Source organism: Leuciscus leuciscus (assembly GCF_965113295.1).
Source record: "Leuciscus leuciscus genome assembly, chromosome: 19".
Lineage (NCBI taxonomy): Eukaryota > Metazoa > Chordata > Actinopteri > Cypriniformes > Leuciscidae > Leuciscus > Leuciscus leuciscus.
In genome coordinates this window covers 19,557,896-19,570,890 of record NC_138743.1, presented here as the reverse complement: position 1 = coordinate 19,570,890, position 12,995 = coordinate 19,557,896, and the positions used below count along the sequence as shown (strand labels likewise).

At 39.9% G+C, this 12,995-nt stretch overlaps 1 protein-coding gene across 3 annotated transcripts in view; it reads left to right on the top strand.

Moving 5' to 3' along the window:
* The first annotated feature begins 4,729 nt into the window (after window positions 1–4,729).
* ylpm1 (YLP motif containing 1) overlaps window positions 4,730–12,995 on the top strand; it is a 30,191-nt gene continuing 21,925 nt past the window's right edge. Inside the window, exons 1-9 of one of the 3 annotated variants that reach the window (XM_082146659.1) lie at window positions 4,730–5,526; window positions 7,229–7,429; window positions 8,951–9,148; window positions 9,265–9,830; window positions 9,915–11,999; window positions 12,113–12,239; window positions 12,356–12,500; window positions 12,579–12,668; window positions 12,776–12,938. In XM_082146659.1, coding sequence (XP_082002785.1) covers window positions 5,008–5,526; window positions 7,229–7,429; window positions 8,951–9,148; window positions 9,265–9,830; window positions 9,915–11,999; window positions 12,113–12,239; window positions 12,356–12,500; window positions 12,579–12,668; window positions 12,776–12,938 — 4,094 coding nt within the window. In that variant the 5' untranslated portion in view covers window positions 4,730–5,007. The remainder of the gene's footprint in view (window positions 5,527–7,228; window positions 7,430–8,950; window positions 9,149–9,264; window positions 9,831–9,914; window positions 12,000–12,112; window positions 12,240–12,355; window positions 12,501–12,578; window positions 12,669–12,775; window positions 12,939–12,995) is intronic. The other 2 variants (XM_082146657.1, XM_082146658.1) reach the window with 2 other exon arrangements.

The following is a 12,995-nucleotide window of genomic DNA, read 5'->3' as shown; positions in this document are numbered from 1 at the left end:
TGAAACATCACTTATCAGGCTTATGCTACTCTGAATAATACCTGAACTTCGTATTTTGAGCACTTCTTGCGTTGTTGTTGTTTTTGCCTCTTTATGATGACTCGCTGAATTTTTGTCCTAATTTGTAAGTCGCTTTGGATAAAGGCGTCTGCTAAATGACTAAATGTAAATGTAAATGTAAATATGTTCTGTATAATAGCCATGCTGGGGTTAATGAGCAAAAGCACAGAGAGTTCTAAGACTAAACACAGAGACCTTTGCCTGCATCTGTGAGCTCTTGAGCGTATTTATGTATGTGCGTGTGTGTTTATGTGTGTGTTTAGCAGGGAACAGCGTGTGCCCAGCCAGATCGACTACTGCAGTTGTGTAGGAGTGAATATCACCCAAACTCTCTCAAGGTTCAAATGATCACAGCTCAGATGACATTTTCTTGCTCGATAGCCTTTCAGAGATTCTCCCCAGCTTTCCTTGGGCTCAGGCTGAGATGCATTTCCAATAAGACAAGGAGTTTGTGTAAATGTTGAGCGTGAGCAATGCCTAAATAAGAAAAAAATTGTTATATCAACAATATCATGGTTTAAGGTGTAAACCGTTGTCCATATGCTCTTCTGCATTCAATTTGTTGTAATGAACATATCAACTGTGCTGTTTGATCTGCAAAGGTAAAGACACTGATAATGAAACAGTGTGTGGGATTGAAGGACATATTATATGTGAAAGAGATCATAATTAACTCTCAAAAGCATGAGAGACCAGATGTAGTGAGCGGACACAAGTAATTAGAAGAAGAGGGAAACCAGGGAGTAGTATAATGACGGATAAAAATTTGTTTTTTCTTCCTCCGTGCTTATAGACCTGCTTGTAGCCCATCCAATTCTTATGAATATAATAAACACTAATGCATCCATTAGCAAAACCTGCATTCAACCTGTCGCTTGGCAACCCCACCAGCTATTACATATTTGAACTGCAGCCTCTGTCCATACATCTTGGCTGCGTTTCATCAAATGTGACAACAGTTGAAAAGCAAACAAAGGGAATTAAACACTGGTTTCTGTTGCATCAAACGTATGCATGTGGCAGATACCGGTACTTTTATCCAAATGCATTATCGCATGTATTATTTGATCAGTTCATTCAATCCCTGCATGGGAATCAAACTCATGACCTTATTGGCACAGTGTCCTACTGTTTGAGCTACATAAAACATAATGCAAATATCCGGACAGTAATGGCATCAGTCTGGAATCAAGTTCATAAAATATTGCACATAAGATTTTAGATTTAATTCTTGGGGCAATGAGTTCAGTTAGTGTATTAAGACTTGGGGCCCATAACATGTAGTTGAACACACTCAGGGTAACGGGATAAGTTTCAATTCGACAAAACCAAATCAACCCAATAGTTGGATTTGTTGGTACCATAACGCTGATCATCAACTTTCTCTGTCAACTCATGCTTGGATCCTTTCGTGGAGTGCGTGCACATGGAATTGTGACATCAGTAGCGGATAGCCAATCACATACCTTGAAACATTGAGAAACTGCGATTCACTTAACGCGAGAGAATCAGCGTGATTCAATTTTCTCTTCTGCCGAAGATTAAGATTACTTTATTGCATTAACTGCTTAGTCTTACAAGTTAGTCTTCTAACATTTTCTTCAAGATTGGTCACAACTTTTTTAAAGGAGAAGTTCACTTTTGAAAAAACTTTTGCTGATAATTTACTCACCCCCATGTCATCCAAGATGTCCATGTCTTTCTTTCTTCAGTCGAAAAGAAATTAAGGTTTTTGATGAAAACATTCCAGGATTTTTCCACATATTATGGATTCCATTGGGACCCAAACGGTTCAAGGTCCAAATGACAGTTTCATTGCCGCTTCAAAGGGCTTTAAACGATACCAGACGATGAATAAGGGTCTTATCTAGCGAAACGATCGGTCATTTCAAAAATAAAATAAAAAGTTGACGTTTTATAAGCACAAATGTTCGCCTTGCTCTGTTCTGTGATGCGCGTTCGTGACGTCACGTAATACGCAATTACGTTGAAAAGGTCAAGTTTGATGTGTTTACAAATGTGCGGAAGGAGGACCATATAAACATTTTCAAATGTATTTGTGTCAGTTTATCGTTTAAAATGCCCATTTCGTGTGCGCATCCTGAGTGTTTTAATATTAAAAAGCCAAAAAGAACATTTTCTTCAATTTTTCAAGCGTGACCTTTTCAACGTAATTGCGTATTACGTGACGTCACGAACGCGCATCACAGAACAGAGCAAGCCGAACATTTGTGCTTATAAAACGTCAACTTTTTATTTTATTTTTGAAATGACCGATCGTTTCGCTAGATAAGACCCTTATTCATCGTCTGGTATCGTTTAAAGCCCTTTGAAGCGGCAATGAAACTGTCATTTGGACCTTGAACCGTTTGGGTCCCAATGGAATCCATAATATGTGAAAAAATCCTGGAATGTTTTCATCAAAAACCTTAATTTCTTTTCGACTGAAGAAAGAAAGACATGGACATCTTGGATGACATGGGGGTGAGTAAATTATCAGCAAAAGTTTTTTTAAAAGTGAACTTCTCCTTTAAGTCAGTTACATAAAAAGGTTTATTGGTCTAATTTGAATCCAAAAAGTGATTATCCCTATAGACGGTTAGTTCTTAAAGTGATAGTTCACCCAAAAATTAAAATTAGCCCATGATTTACTCACCCTCAAGTCATCCTATAGGTGTAAATGACATTCTTCTTTCAGAAGACTTTTTTTTTTACTCTTTCGCCGTAAATCAATGCATACGGCCTTCTGCCGGAAGCTAGTTATTTTAGTCAATAAAGTTTTAAATATGGATATTTTTCTTACACGAATGCATCGCTTCGCTTCAGAATGCCTTTATTAACTCCCCAGAGCCGCGTGGATTACTTTTATCATGAATGGATGAGCTTTTATGGACTCCAAAACAGAAACCGGCCTGCCATTATAAAGCTTGGAAGAGCCAGGACATTTTTTTTAATATAACTCCTATTGTGTTCGTCTGAAAGGAGAATGCCATACACCTAGGAGGACTTGAGGGTGAGTAAATCATGTGCTAATTTTCACTTTTGGGTGAACTATCCCTTTAAGACACAGTCTTAACCAGAGGCTATGTTTGCAACTGGATCCTGATTGGTCCAATTTCGATTTGAGATCTCCCTGTGTAAATTGCGATGAACCGCGCTACAACCCAAGCCACTTTAATTCATAACTAAAACCCAGAGTTAGCGCAAAATAAACTGAAACATAGCCTACCTATCCACCTAAACCGGCTTCATATAGGCCCCTGAGCAACAACAAAAAAAAAAAAAATGGCTGATTAAGTAATCAGAAAGGGTGATTTATTAAACTGATCTCTGAACTGAAATTAAACTTGACTGGAATTACTCTCCACCCCCCTTGAGCACCATACTTGGCTGTGCCTGTAGTTTTTATATGTGACACTTTGCTTTGCAAAACAGGAATGTATAAAGTACAGAGAAATTAAATTGATCTCCAAGTGTCCTATGCTCACCAGGCTGCATTCATTTAAATCAGCATTCATTAAATTTAAATACTAAATTTATAGCCTATCTAAATACATTATAAGTTAAAATGCACATTATTCTTCTTTTTTTTTTTTTGACAACTAAAAAAACTGGCCTACATAAGCTTATTATTTTCACAATATTTCAATGTTTCTGTTTAGGCCTAGTGCCTACATAATTAATAGCCTACATTTGGGTGCGTTTTTAAAATGTTATACTGCAGCAGTAGCCTACCTAAATACAACTTTGTGAAGTTGTAAAAACATTGGAAAATAGCTAACTTTCTTAGGCAAAAAACAGTAGGCCTATGTGACAAAAGAAGTATGTCAAAATTCACAGTACTCATAAAAGAGTAGGCAAAAAGTACCCAGTAGTAATTTCTTACTTAAAAAAAAAAAAGAATAAAAAAAAAAAAAAGAAAAAGAAAAACATTGGAAAATAGCTAACTTTCTTAGGCAAAAAACAGTAGGCCTATGTGACAAAAGAAGTATGTCTAAATTCACAGTACTCATAAAAGAGTAGGCAAAAAGTACCCAGTAGTAATTTCTTACTTAAAAAAAAAAAGAAAAGAAAAAAAGAAAAAGAAAAAGAAAAGAAAAGAAAAAAGTAGCCTACTTCAAGAAAGTATGCGATTTCAGACCATTTTGTGCTGGGAAGGCAAGTGAGAAGCTTTGATGGACCAGACCCATTCTTCTCTACTCAGATGGTGTTAATAAGTTACACTAAACTTATTGTTTTTATTTACACACACATATATATATATATATATATATATATATATATATATATATATATATATATATATATATATATATATATATATATATTTTATTTTTTTTAAAAGAAGAATCTTCTTTTTGTTTTATGGCGGTTGGCAAACCAGCTTATGGTTAATTTCCGCAACCTACTGAGTTGGAGTGACGTAAAAAGGTTAAAAGAATTCTGAGCAGCTAAATCCTAGCAACTATGTCTCATTAAGTTAAGTTAAGTTAAGTTAAGTTAAGAGAGCTTTGTGGACAATACGTTTTTCAATTTATGATTTAAAAATCGAAAAAATCTGAAGCAAAGGCCTAGTCGCTGAACCAGTGCGACAGGTGGTGGTAATGCGCCATCGCACGTTCACGAAGAAGAGTAAAGGAAATGCGATGACGTGTTACGCAAGTGGGCGTCAAACACGCTGACGCTTGGACGCAGGCGCAGTCGGGCACACGCACGCACAGGCTCGGCGAGGAAATAGCATTCAAACAATAATTATGTATGTAAGCGTTTTGTTTCTTGCACATCTGTAACGATAAATAATTGTTTTCTATTTTCATGAGATAGTTACAGTCTGTGTCAATAACTGCGTTCATATTTTCAAATTGTAGTAGCGATAGTTTCGAAAGAACCGGCTTTATGCGATCAGGCGGCTAGGCCTCGCCTGGCCCGCAGTGTCTCGGTTCAAGCATGCATCCCTCCTGGGGAGGATACGGAGGTGGACCCCAGCCTCCTCCACACTTCGGCCCGCGGCCTCATCAGTTTAGGGGAGCTCAGCCCCCACCTCCAGCTGCACCACCACCAGCACAAGCAGCAGCTGGAGGAGGATTTGGGGGATATGGAGCTCCGTCAGTGCAAGCGTCATCTAATTTCTCTAGTTTACACGAACAGCATTTACAACAAATGCAGCAACTGCAGCAGCTCCATCAGAAGCAGCTCCAGTCTGTGCTGCATCACTCCGGCAACACCAACACCAGCAGCGGGCCTTCTCCGTACTGGCAGGCCGGCGGTGCACCACCCAACACTTTTCAGGATCCCTCAACCCTGAGAGGTCCGGCCGGCCCGCCTCAGCCTCCTCCGCCTGAGGTGAAGCCTCCAGCGCCCGAGCCCGCATCCTCTTCCTTACCTGCAGCTCCAGTACCACAGGTTAGCGAAACCAGTTCATCGGTGGCGGATGAAAAGCCAGACTTTTCGTCGATGTCTCAGCAGGCAAGCTTCTCTTGCATTTCTTCTTCCTCTTCTTCTTCCTCTTCTTTCTCTTCTTATTAATGTTGTGTTACTGTAACAACAAATAAAGGTATACAGAACATTCGATTTCCTTCTTGGGTAGAGTAGCCTACATTATAATTAGCATCTTTAGAAATCATATATTTGGGTAATTATAAACTTCCTAAAAGTATTGCATGCCATGTCCTGTTGTGTGATCATGTCATACTCTGTTTAAAACTTTTTACAAACAATATTTTAATTATCTTTTATACTTATTAATCATACACCTTTTATTATCTGACTACAATGAGTTTTTTTTTTTTTGCTTTATCAAAGGGCCATTGAATTAACGAGTAATGACAAAAAGTTGATTATAATGCTGAAAACCTTTTCATAGCACCTGGAATACACATTAAAAGCTCATGAACATGTTTTGTGTCAAGAATGTCGTAGTACAATTATCCAAAACAATTATATTGTTATAATGGAATAGGCTATATTGATCGTTTTCCAAAAGTTTCCCAATGTTTTAGGCTATAGTGTAAACTTTCTCATTTAAATCAGAAATTCCCTCATTTAAGTAAATATTCCGTCAAGTTTATGTAGTTTTTCTTTTGTACAGCATACACATTGACATTCTTAAAGGGATAGTTCACCCAAAAAAATTAAATTCTGTCATCATTTACTCACCCCCATGTTGTTTCAAACCTGTATGAGTTTCTTTCTTCATTCTTCTGATATTTTGAAGAACGTTAATAACCAGACAGTTGATGGTAGCCATTGATTTACATAGTAGTTTTCTATGGAAGTCAATGGCTACCATCAACTGTTTGATTACCAACATTCTTCAAAATACCTTCTTTTGAACAGATGATAGGAACTCATACAGGTCTGGAACAACATGAGGTAAATAATGAGAGGCCTAGTAAATAATGACATCATTTTCATTTTTGGCTGAACTATCCCTGTAAGACAAGGCACAGGTCAAAAAACAGTGCAGGACAGTAACGTTAACATTCAGTCGGAAAAATCATATATGAACGAGTTTACAAATTTGAATGTTTACATTCAAAGATTTATTTTATCTATATTTTAACAGCCATGATATTCAATTACACTAAAACACATCACAGGATTTTGCATACTCTTTGGCCTTCTCTCATTGCAAATTAATGACCTAGTGAATAGTGTTTTCCAAGCAGCTCCTTGTTTTATATTAGCTTCTTTGAATGCTCTCTTTCCCTTCATTCTTCATTCTATTTTGTTCATGAAAGAATTCTCTTTTCCTGCTTGAAGCCACAGTGGTTGGGATGATAGTGCCGTACAAATGACTATCTATTTATTATGGTACATTTTAATGAATTAATTTAAATGTCATTTAAAGAGTATGCTTCCTTGCCTCTGCTTTCAGATTCAAAAATTTTCATCATCAGTTTTCTTGTATGTCGTAACCAAACATGGCACACATATTGGAATATGTACAATGGAGTATAGTGAGATCTAACTACTTAATTGCAATTTTATGGCTTCAGAAGTCTTGGAATATAGCTTTTTTTGTTGGTTGTTTTTGTCCTTTTTTCAATAGACATGGACATTTAAATATAAACTTTTACATTTGAGTTAAATATTTGTTATTAAAAGTATTTTGTTTGTACAGTGTTTGAATTCAAACAATGCGAAAGTTATATTTGTTTGTGTACAGGAGCAGCAGGATTATTGGTATCAGCAGCACCGTCAAAATTTGCAAAAGCTGAAAAATGAGAAGGCGAAGCAGAATCAAAGTTCAGCTATTGGAGGCCATGCTTCAGTTCCTCCGCCTCCAGTTGAACCCCCAAAGAGTACCCCTCCACCACCACCTCCCAAAGAGGAACCCCCTCCTCCCCCACCACCTGAGGAATCGAAGGTAATTTCTTCTGCACACTATTTTCACCCAGTTGTTTTTTTGTTTTAAACAGGGTTCCCGCGGGGTCTTAAAAAGTCTTAAAAAGTCTAAAATTCTGAACTTTAAATTTAAGGCCTTAAAATGTCTTAAAAACGGCCAGATTTTCATCCGTGGTCTTAAATTTCATTTAGTCAGGTCTAAAAAAGGTCTCGCCAACAGGCCGTTCACATATCGCATCTTTTGCGCGCTCAAGTTCGTTCAAATGTAGGCGCGCGCTCATAATTGAAGCGACGCACTCGTTTTTTTCCAGGCGCAGCGAGATAAAAAAAATCTCAACTCTTCAGAATGCCGCAAATGCACCGCAGGTCATGTGACAAGAACCAACCAATCAGCTTCGCCCCTTTCCGTAACAACATTGAAACTGGAAGGATGCGGGTGCACCCAAACACTACGGGTGTTTTTCTCTTCTCCGTAAATAAATCTTGAAGCAGAGCTACAGCAAGCGTTTCTCGCCGGTGGAAATCCATTAGCTACTAAAACTTCTTTGTCATTGTGGAGAGCGCAGTGCTTGGTTGCATAGCAACGACAGACGCCACGGGAAAATCCGACCGAATTTTACTATTAATAATAAAAGAAAAGCTAAAGTGCATTGTAAATGTCAGTAATTTATCTTTTTATAAAAAATGATTTAAAGTCTGAAATATGTGAGGTTTATCTTTTTATAAAAAAACTTTTTTGTCTAAACTTTATTTGAACTTGTACCTGTTCGTATATAACATGTTGCAAGACACTTTTAAAATCTGGCTATCATTTTTAATGGTATTATTTAAATTTTTATGTAAACAAAAAGTGCATATTGATGCTAATTTTATTTGTTATTTGCTGGTTTTCAACATTGTGTAGTATTAGTACTTTTTGAACAGGATTCTGTGATAACCGTGGTCATTTTTGTCACAATGATCATTGAAATGAAATGTTCATGCCATTTCATCTCTAGTTATGATCAACTATGATCAACTAAAATCAACTAATTATGTGTTTTTTACAGTATTATGCATAGTACAATTTTCTATAAAAAAAATTATATAGGCTATCTGATTCTGATTCTGACACACGTTGTTGGGTGTGGAAGGTTACTAATGTGATTGTTTTATCTGTAAATTAAATTAATGTTTTTTCAATTACTTAATTCATTGAAATAAAATATTCTTTGATTTGAATTTTTTTTGGAGGTCTTAAATTTCAAACTTTATGGTCTTAAAATGTCTTAAAAAGGTCTTACATTTGACTTGCTGAAACCTGCAAGAACCCTGTTTTAATATATTTTATGTTTTTGATGTGTATATATTTTTTTCAACCTGTTTTATACCTTTAAAAATGTGATACAGCATCAATTGATTACTTGTATAAAATGTATAGGGGTGTAATGATCTCGTGCTCATGAACTCAATATCGTGTATCATTTCATCTCGTGAGCTAAGTGTATCGTCACACCGCTAATAATTTATATCATGTTTAACTGATTACTGATATTCATTATAGCCCAGTGGCATCAATGATACAGGAGACCCTGCTGAAGCAGCACGTCTTCAGCAGCTGCAGGCGGCAGCTGCCCATTGGCAGCATGTGCAGCATCAAAGGGCCAGCCTTCAGTACCAGGCACTGATGCAAGAGCATGCTCAACTACAGCAGATTCTGCAACAGTACCAACAGGTTATTCAACAGCCTGCGCATCTCCAGGTACAATCTCCTGTCTTACTACATTTCTCAGTGGTTCTTAATTTGCATGGTTGGCTCAGAAAAAGTGTAAAATAAGGTTACATTATTATTTACGATTGTTCAATTATATCCACCAGACCTTGCCCTTGGAAATGCAGTTGCAACACTATGAAATGCAGCAACAACGATTTTCTCCATTGTACCAAGAATGGGACAGGCACTTTAATTTGTGGTTAGAACAGTTTCAGACATACCCACACAAAGACCAGCTGCACGATTATGAAGCCCAGTGGAGGCAATGGCAGGAGCAAATGAATTCAACTTCAGCTCATCTGCAAGAGAGAGTCACTACTCTAAGAGCCATGCAGCCTCAGTATGGTACAGGTCCTTCATATGGGAGCATGATGGGACCATATGGGCAGCATAGACTCCCTGGACAAGATGGAAACATGCATTTAGCTGGCCCAGGGCTTCCATCTATGCCTCCACCAGTTAACATGGATGCAATGTCAAGACCACAGGGCCCACCACCTTCTGGACCAGGTATTCCACAGGGGCCATCACCTGCAGAACCTTTCCCATCGTCTGGTCCAGATTCTGTCTCTGAAACATGTAAAACTGCTGGACCACATGGGCCGGGGGTTCGACCACCTGGACTGGGGGTCCGAACCCCTGGGCCTCATGGAAGATTTGATGGCCCAAGGTATTGTATTTAGAATAAGGATTAATTGGGTAATATTTTTTTTCTGGAGCCACTGATTTCTGATTTTATTTTATTTCTTTTCAGGTTTGAAGGTCCCAGAGGCCCACGGTTTGAACAGCCACCCCAGCAACGCTTTAGTGGGCCACCCAGATTTGACAGTGGCCAGCGATTTAGTCGACCTCCTAGAGGTAATCCTCTACTCCCAGGGGCTCCAGCAAGACTTGATAACCCCCCTAGGCAGAATGCACCTACACGTTTTGAAAGACCCCATATACCCCCTCAACAACCAGGGCATGGACAGCAATCCAGTCCTGTCCCTGGAATTCAAACAAAGCAACAATCAGCAAAACCTGATGCACCACCAGTTCCTCCACCTCAAACAGGTCCAGAAAAACACAAAGATCGCTTAGATCAAAGTAGCAAAAAAGATGGTGCTTCCACTGGTCCTTCACTGACAGATGACATACTGGACTCAGTGGATGGATTTTTTATTCAGAGTGGACCTATTCCTCAAACTCAGGATACTAAATCTGAGAATACCATTGCTGATACTGCAAAGCAGGATAAGCGGACAGAAGATGCTTCTAAACCATCCTTACCTATAGAAAGTCCAAACACCACCAACAAGAAATCTCAGAACTCTAGCTCACAACCTCCTAAAACCGGTCATGTTGCAAATGGGCCACCACAACATGCAAAGCCTCCTCAAAACGATAAGTTTAAACCTGATACAATGAAGGAGGCTACTAGGGGGCCACACATGATTACTCAGACTGGTCCACCACAGGCCACACGAGGGAGAGGAAGGGGCCAAGGGCCAGTGCCTCTTCGGGGCAGGGGCCGTGCACGTGGTCGAGGACAGTACAGGGGACAAATGGGTGATCCCAACTGCCAGAGAGAAATTATGGAGGACGATCCCTATGACCATCAGGAAACCGATGACACAAGGCATGAAGAGGACCAGGATTTGGTTTGGAAAGATCCCTCTTTAGATGGTCCTGGAGAAATAGAGGACCAGGAAGCACCCCTTGAGATGTGGCATCCAGAGGAGGAACACTTCCCAGAAGAGTACCCAGAGAGCACTCCTCCAGGCGAACACTGGGAAGAAGAACCACAGGATTATTGGGAGGAAGAAGATCCATATTGGGCAGAGAGAAGACCTCCCATGCTTGCTAGGCCTCCTTTTCCTCCAGGGGGCCCCAGAAGACCCCCTTTCAATCCACGATTTATGCTTCATGGTCCAAGACGCCCCCCTCCTCCTGGAAGTTTGCAGCACAACCCACATGGGCCTCCTCACATGGGACCACGTGGGGGAATGGTACCACGATTCAGACGCGGTGTAGGCCCATGGGGACCACCACCCCGCCATGACATGATGGAGCGAGACATGAGACGGCCACTACCACCTCATGAAATCTTGGCAAGGGAACCAGCTGGACCTCTTGAATATGATGAAGAAATGGACAGAGAACCTGCATGGCCTCACCCACGTGGTCGAGGGCTGAGACGTCCTCCTTTACCTCCCCACGAAATGGGCAGAGAGATAAGAAGACCACCTATGAGGCCCCCAATGCCAATGGAGAGGTGGCGTGTCCCACCTCCCCATGAAGAAGGAAATTATGATGAGGAATACCCATATGGTGAAGAAGATGATGCACTCAGAAGGCCTATTCATGATTATCATCCAGATTATGAGCAAGACGATGAGTATTACGGTTCTCGTGAGGAATGGGGCAGGGAGCAGCTTGACCGAGACTATCCTCCGCATCATCGCCCAGAGGTCATTAGAGAGGATCCTTGGTTAGAGGGAAGAGAAAAATCATTCCCATTTGAGGAAGAGGATAGATATAGAGAGGAACGAAGAAGACCTTGTTACCCTGATGATCCGCCTTATCAAGAACGAGATAGGGATCCTTCGTTTCACTCTCATCCTGATTGGGAAAGGCCACCACCTCCACCCCCACCAGAGAGAGGTTACTCTCATCCAGTTGGTGAAACGAATCCCCAATATGAACATAACCCAGAGCCTCTAGCTGGCCTGCCTGCACCTCATGCCCCGGATACCCCACTTGAGCAGTCTTCACCTACTGCAAATAAAACTGTACTTGCTCTTTCTCAAAGGCAGCATGAGATCATTCTAAAAGCTGCTCAGGAGTTGAAAATGATAAGGTAACATTTATTTCCCAACCGTGTATCATTATTTAAATAACATTCAAGTCATACAGGCCAACTGGCTGAGATTTCATAAGTTGAAATCTTAGTGATCTTATTTAACCTCATAGAGAGCTCCAGGAAAGCAAGAGGGCTTTGGGAGATGCTCCCAACCCAGATTCAACGGGGTTACCTTCAGAACTTCCTCCCGGAATTCTTGGATTGGAAATTACACCTGAGGTTAAAAGTGCTCTGCAGGTATGCAAACTTTGGGTTTCAAATTATGCTCCTTGATTCAGAAACTAATGTCCAATATTGCAATAGCATGTTATTGAAAAGCCACTGATTGAATGAGCATTTTGTTTTTTTTAAAGGCCACCAATTTATTGTCAGAAACGGGACAGACCTTGGAAGCTGGTTTGGCGCCTTCAAATCAGTCTACAGACTTTCTTCATTCTTCAGCACCTGTCCCTACAGCGACATTCATTGCTAAAACAGTGGACTATGGGCATGGTCGTGGTCAGTATATATTCTGCCTCTCAACTGACATAATGTTAAATGTATTTAGTCAAATTACATTGTGTTTTCATTTAACAGATGTAGGTTCAACAGTGGAAAGGATATCTTATGGAGAGAGGATTGTGTTGAGGCCTGCCCCACCGCCATCTGAGCGACTGTATGAGAAAGGTTGGTTCTGTTCTGTTAATATTGGGTTTGTTTGCATAAGAACATTCGGTTTGTTTATTTTCATTTGTGTTTTCTTTGTGTGATGAACTACTTCTCTTCTTTATTAGAATTGCTTGGCCCTAGAGACCCATACTATGACAGAAGAAGTGACCCATATGGTGGTCCCAGAGATTATGACAGGGATTGGGAGAGAGATCCATATAGGGAGAAGCCAGCACTGGATTATGAGAGAGACAGATATGAAAGGGACCGTTACCTACGAGATGAACGGTAGGTACCTCAAGACCTTGCTGCTGCATCCATTTCTCACAATAGCATTTGATATTT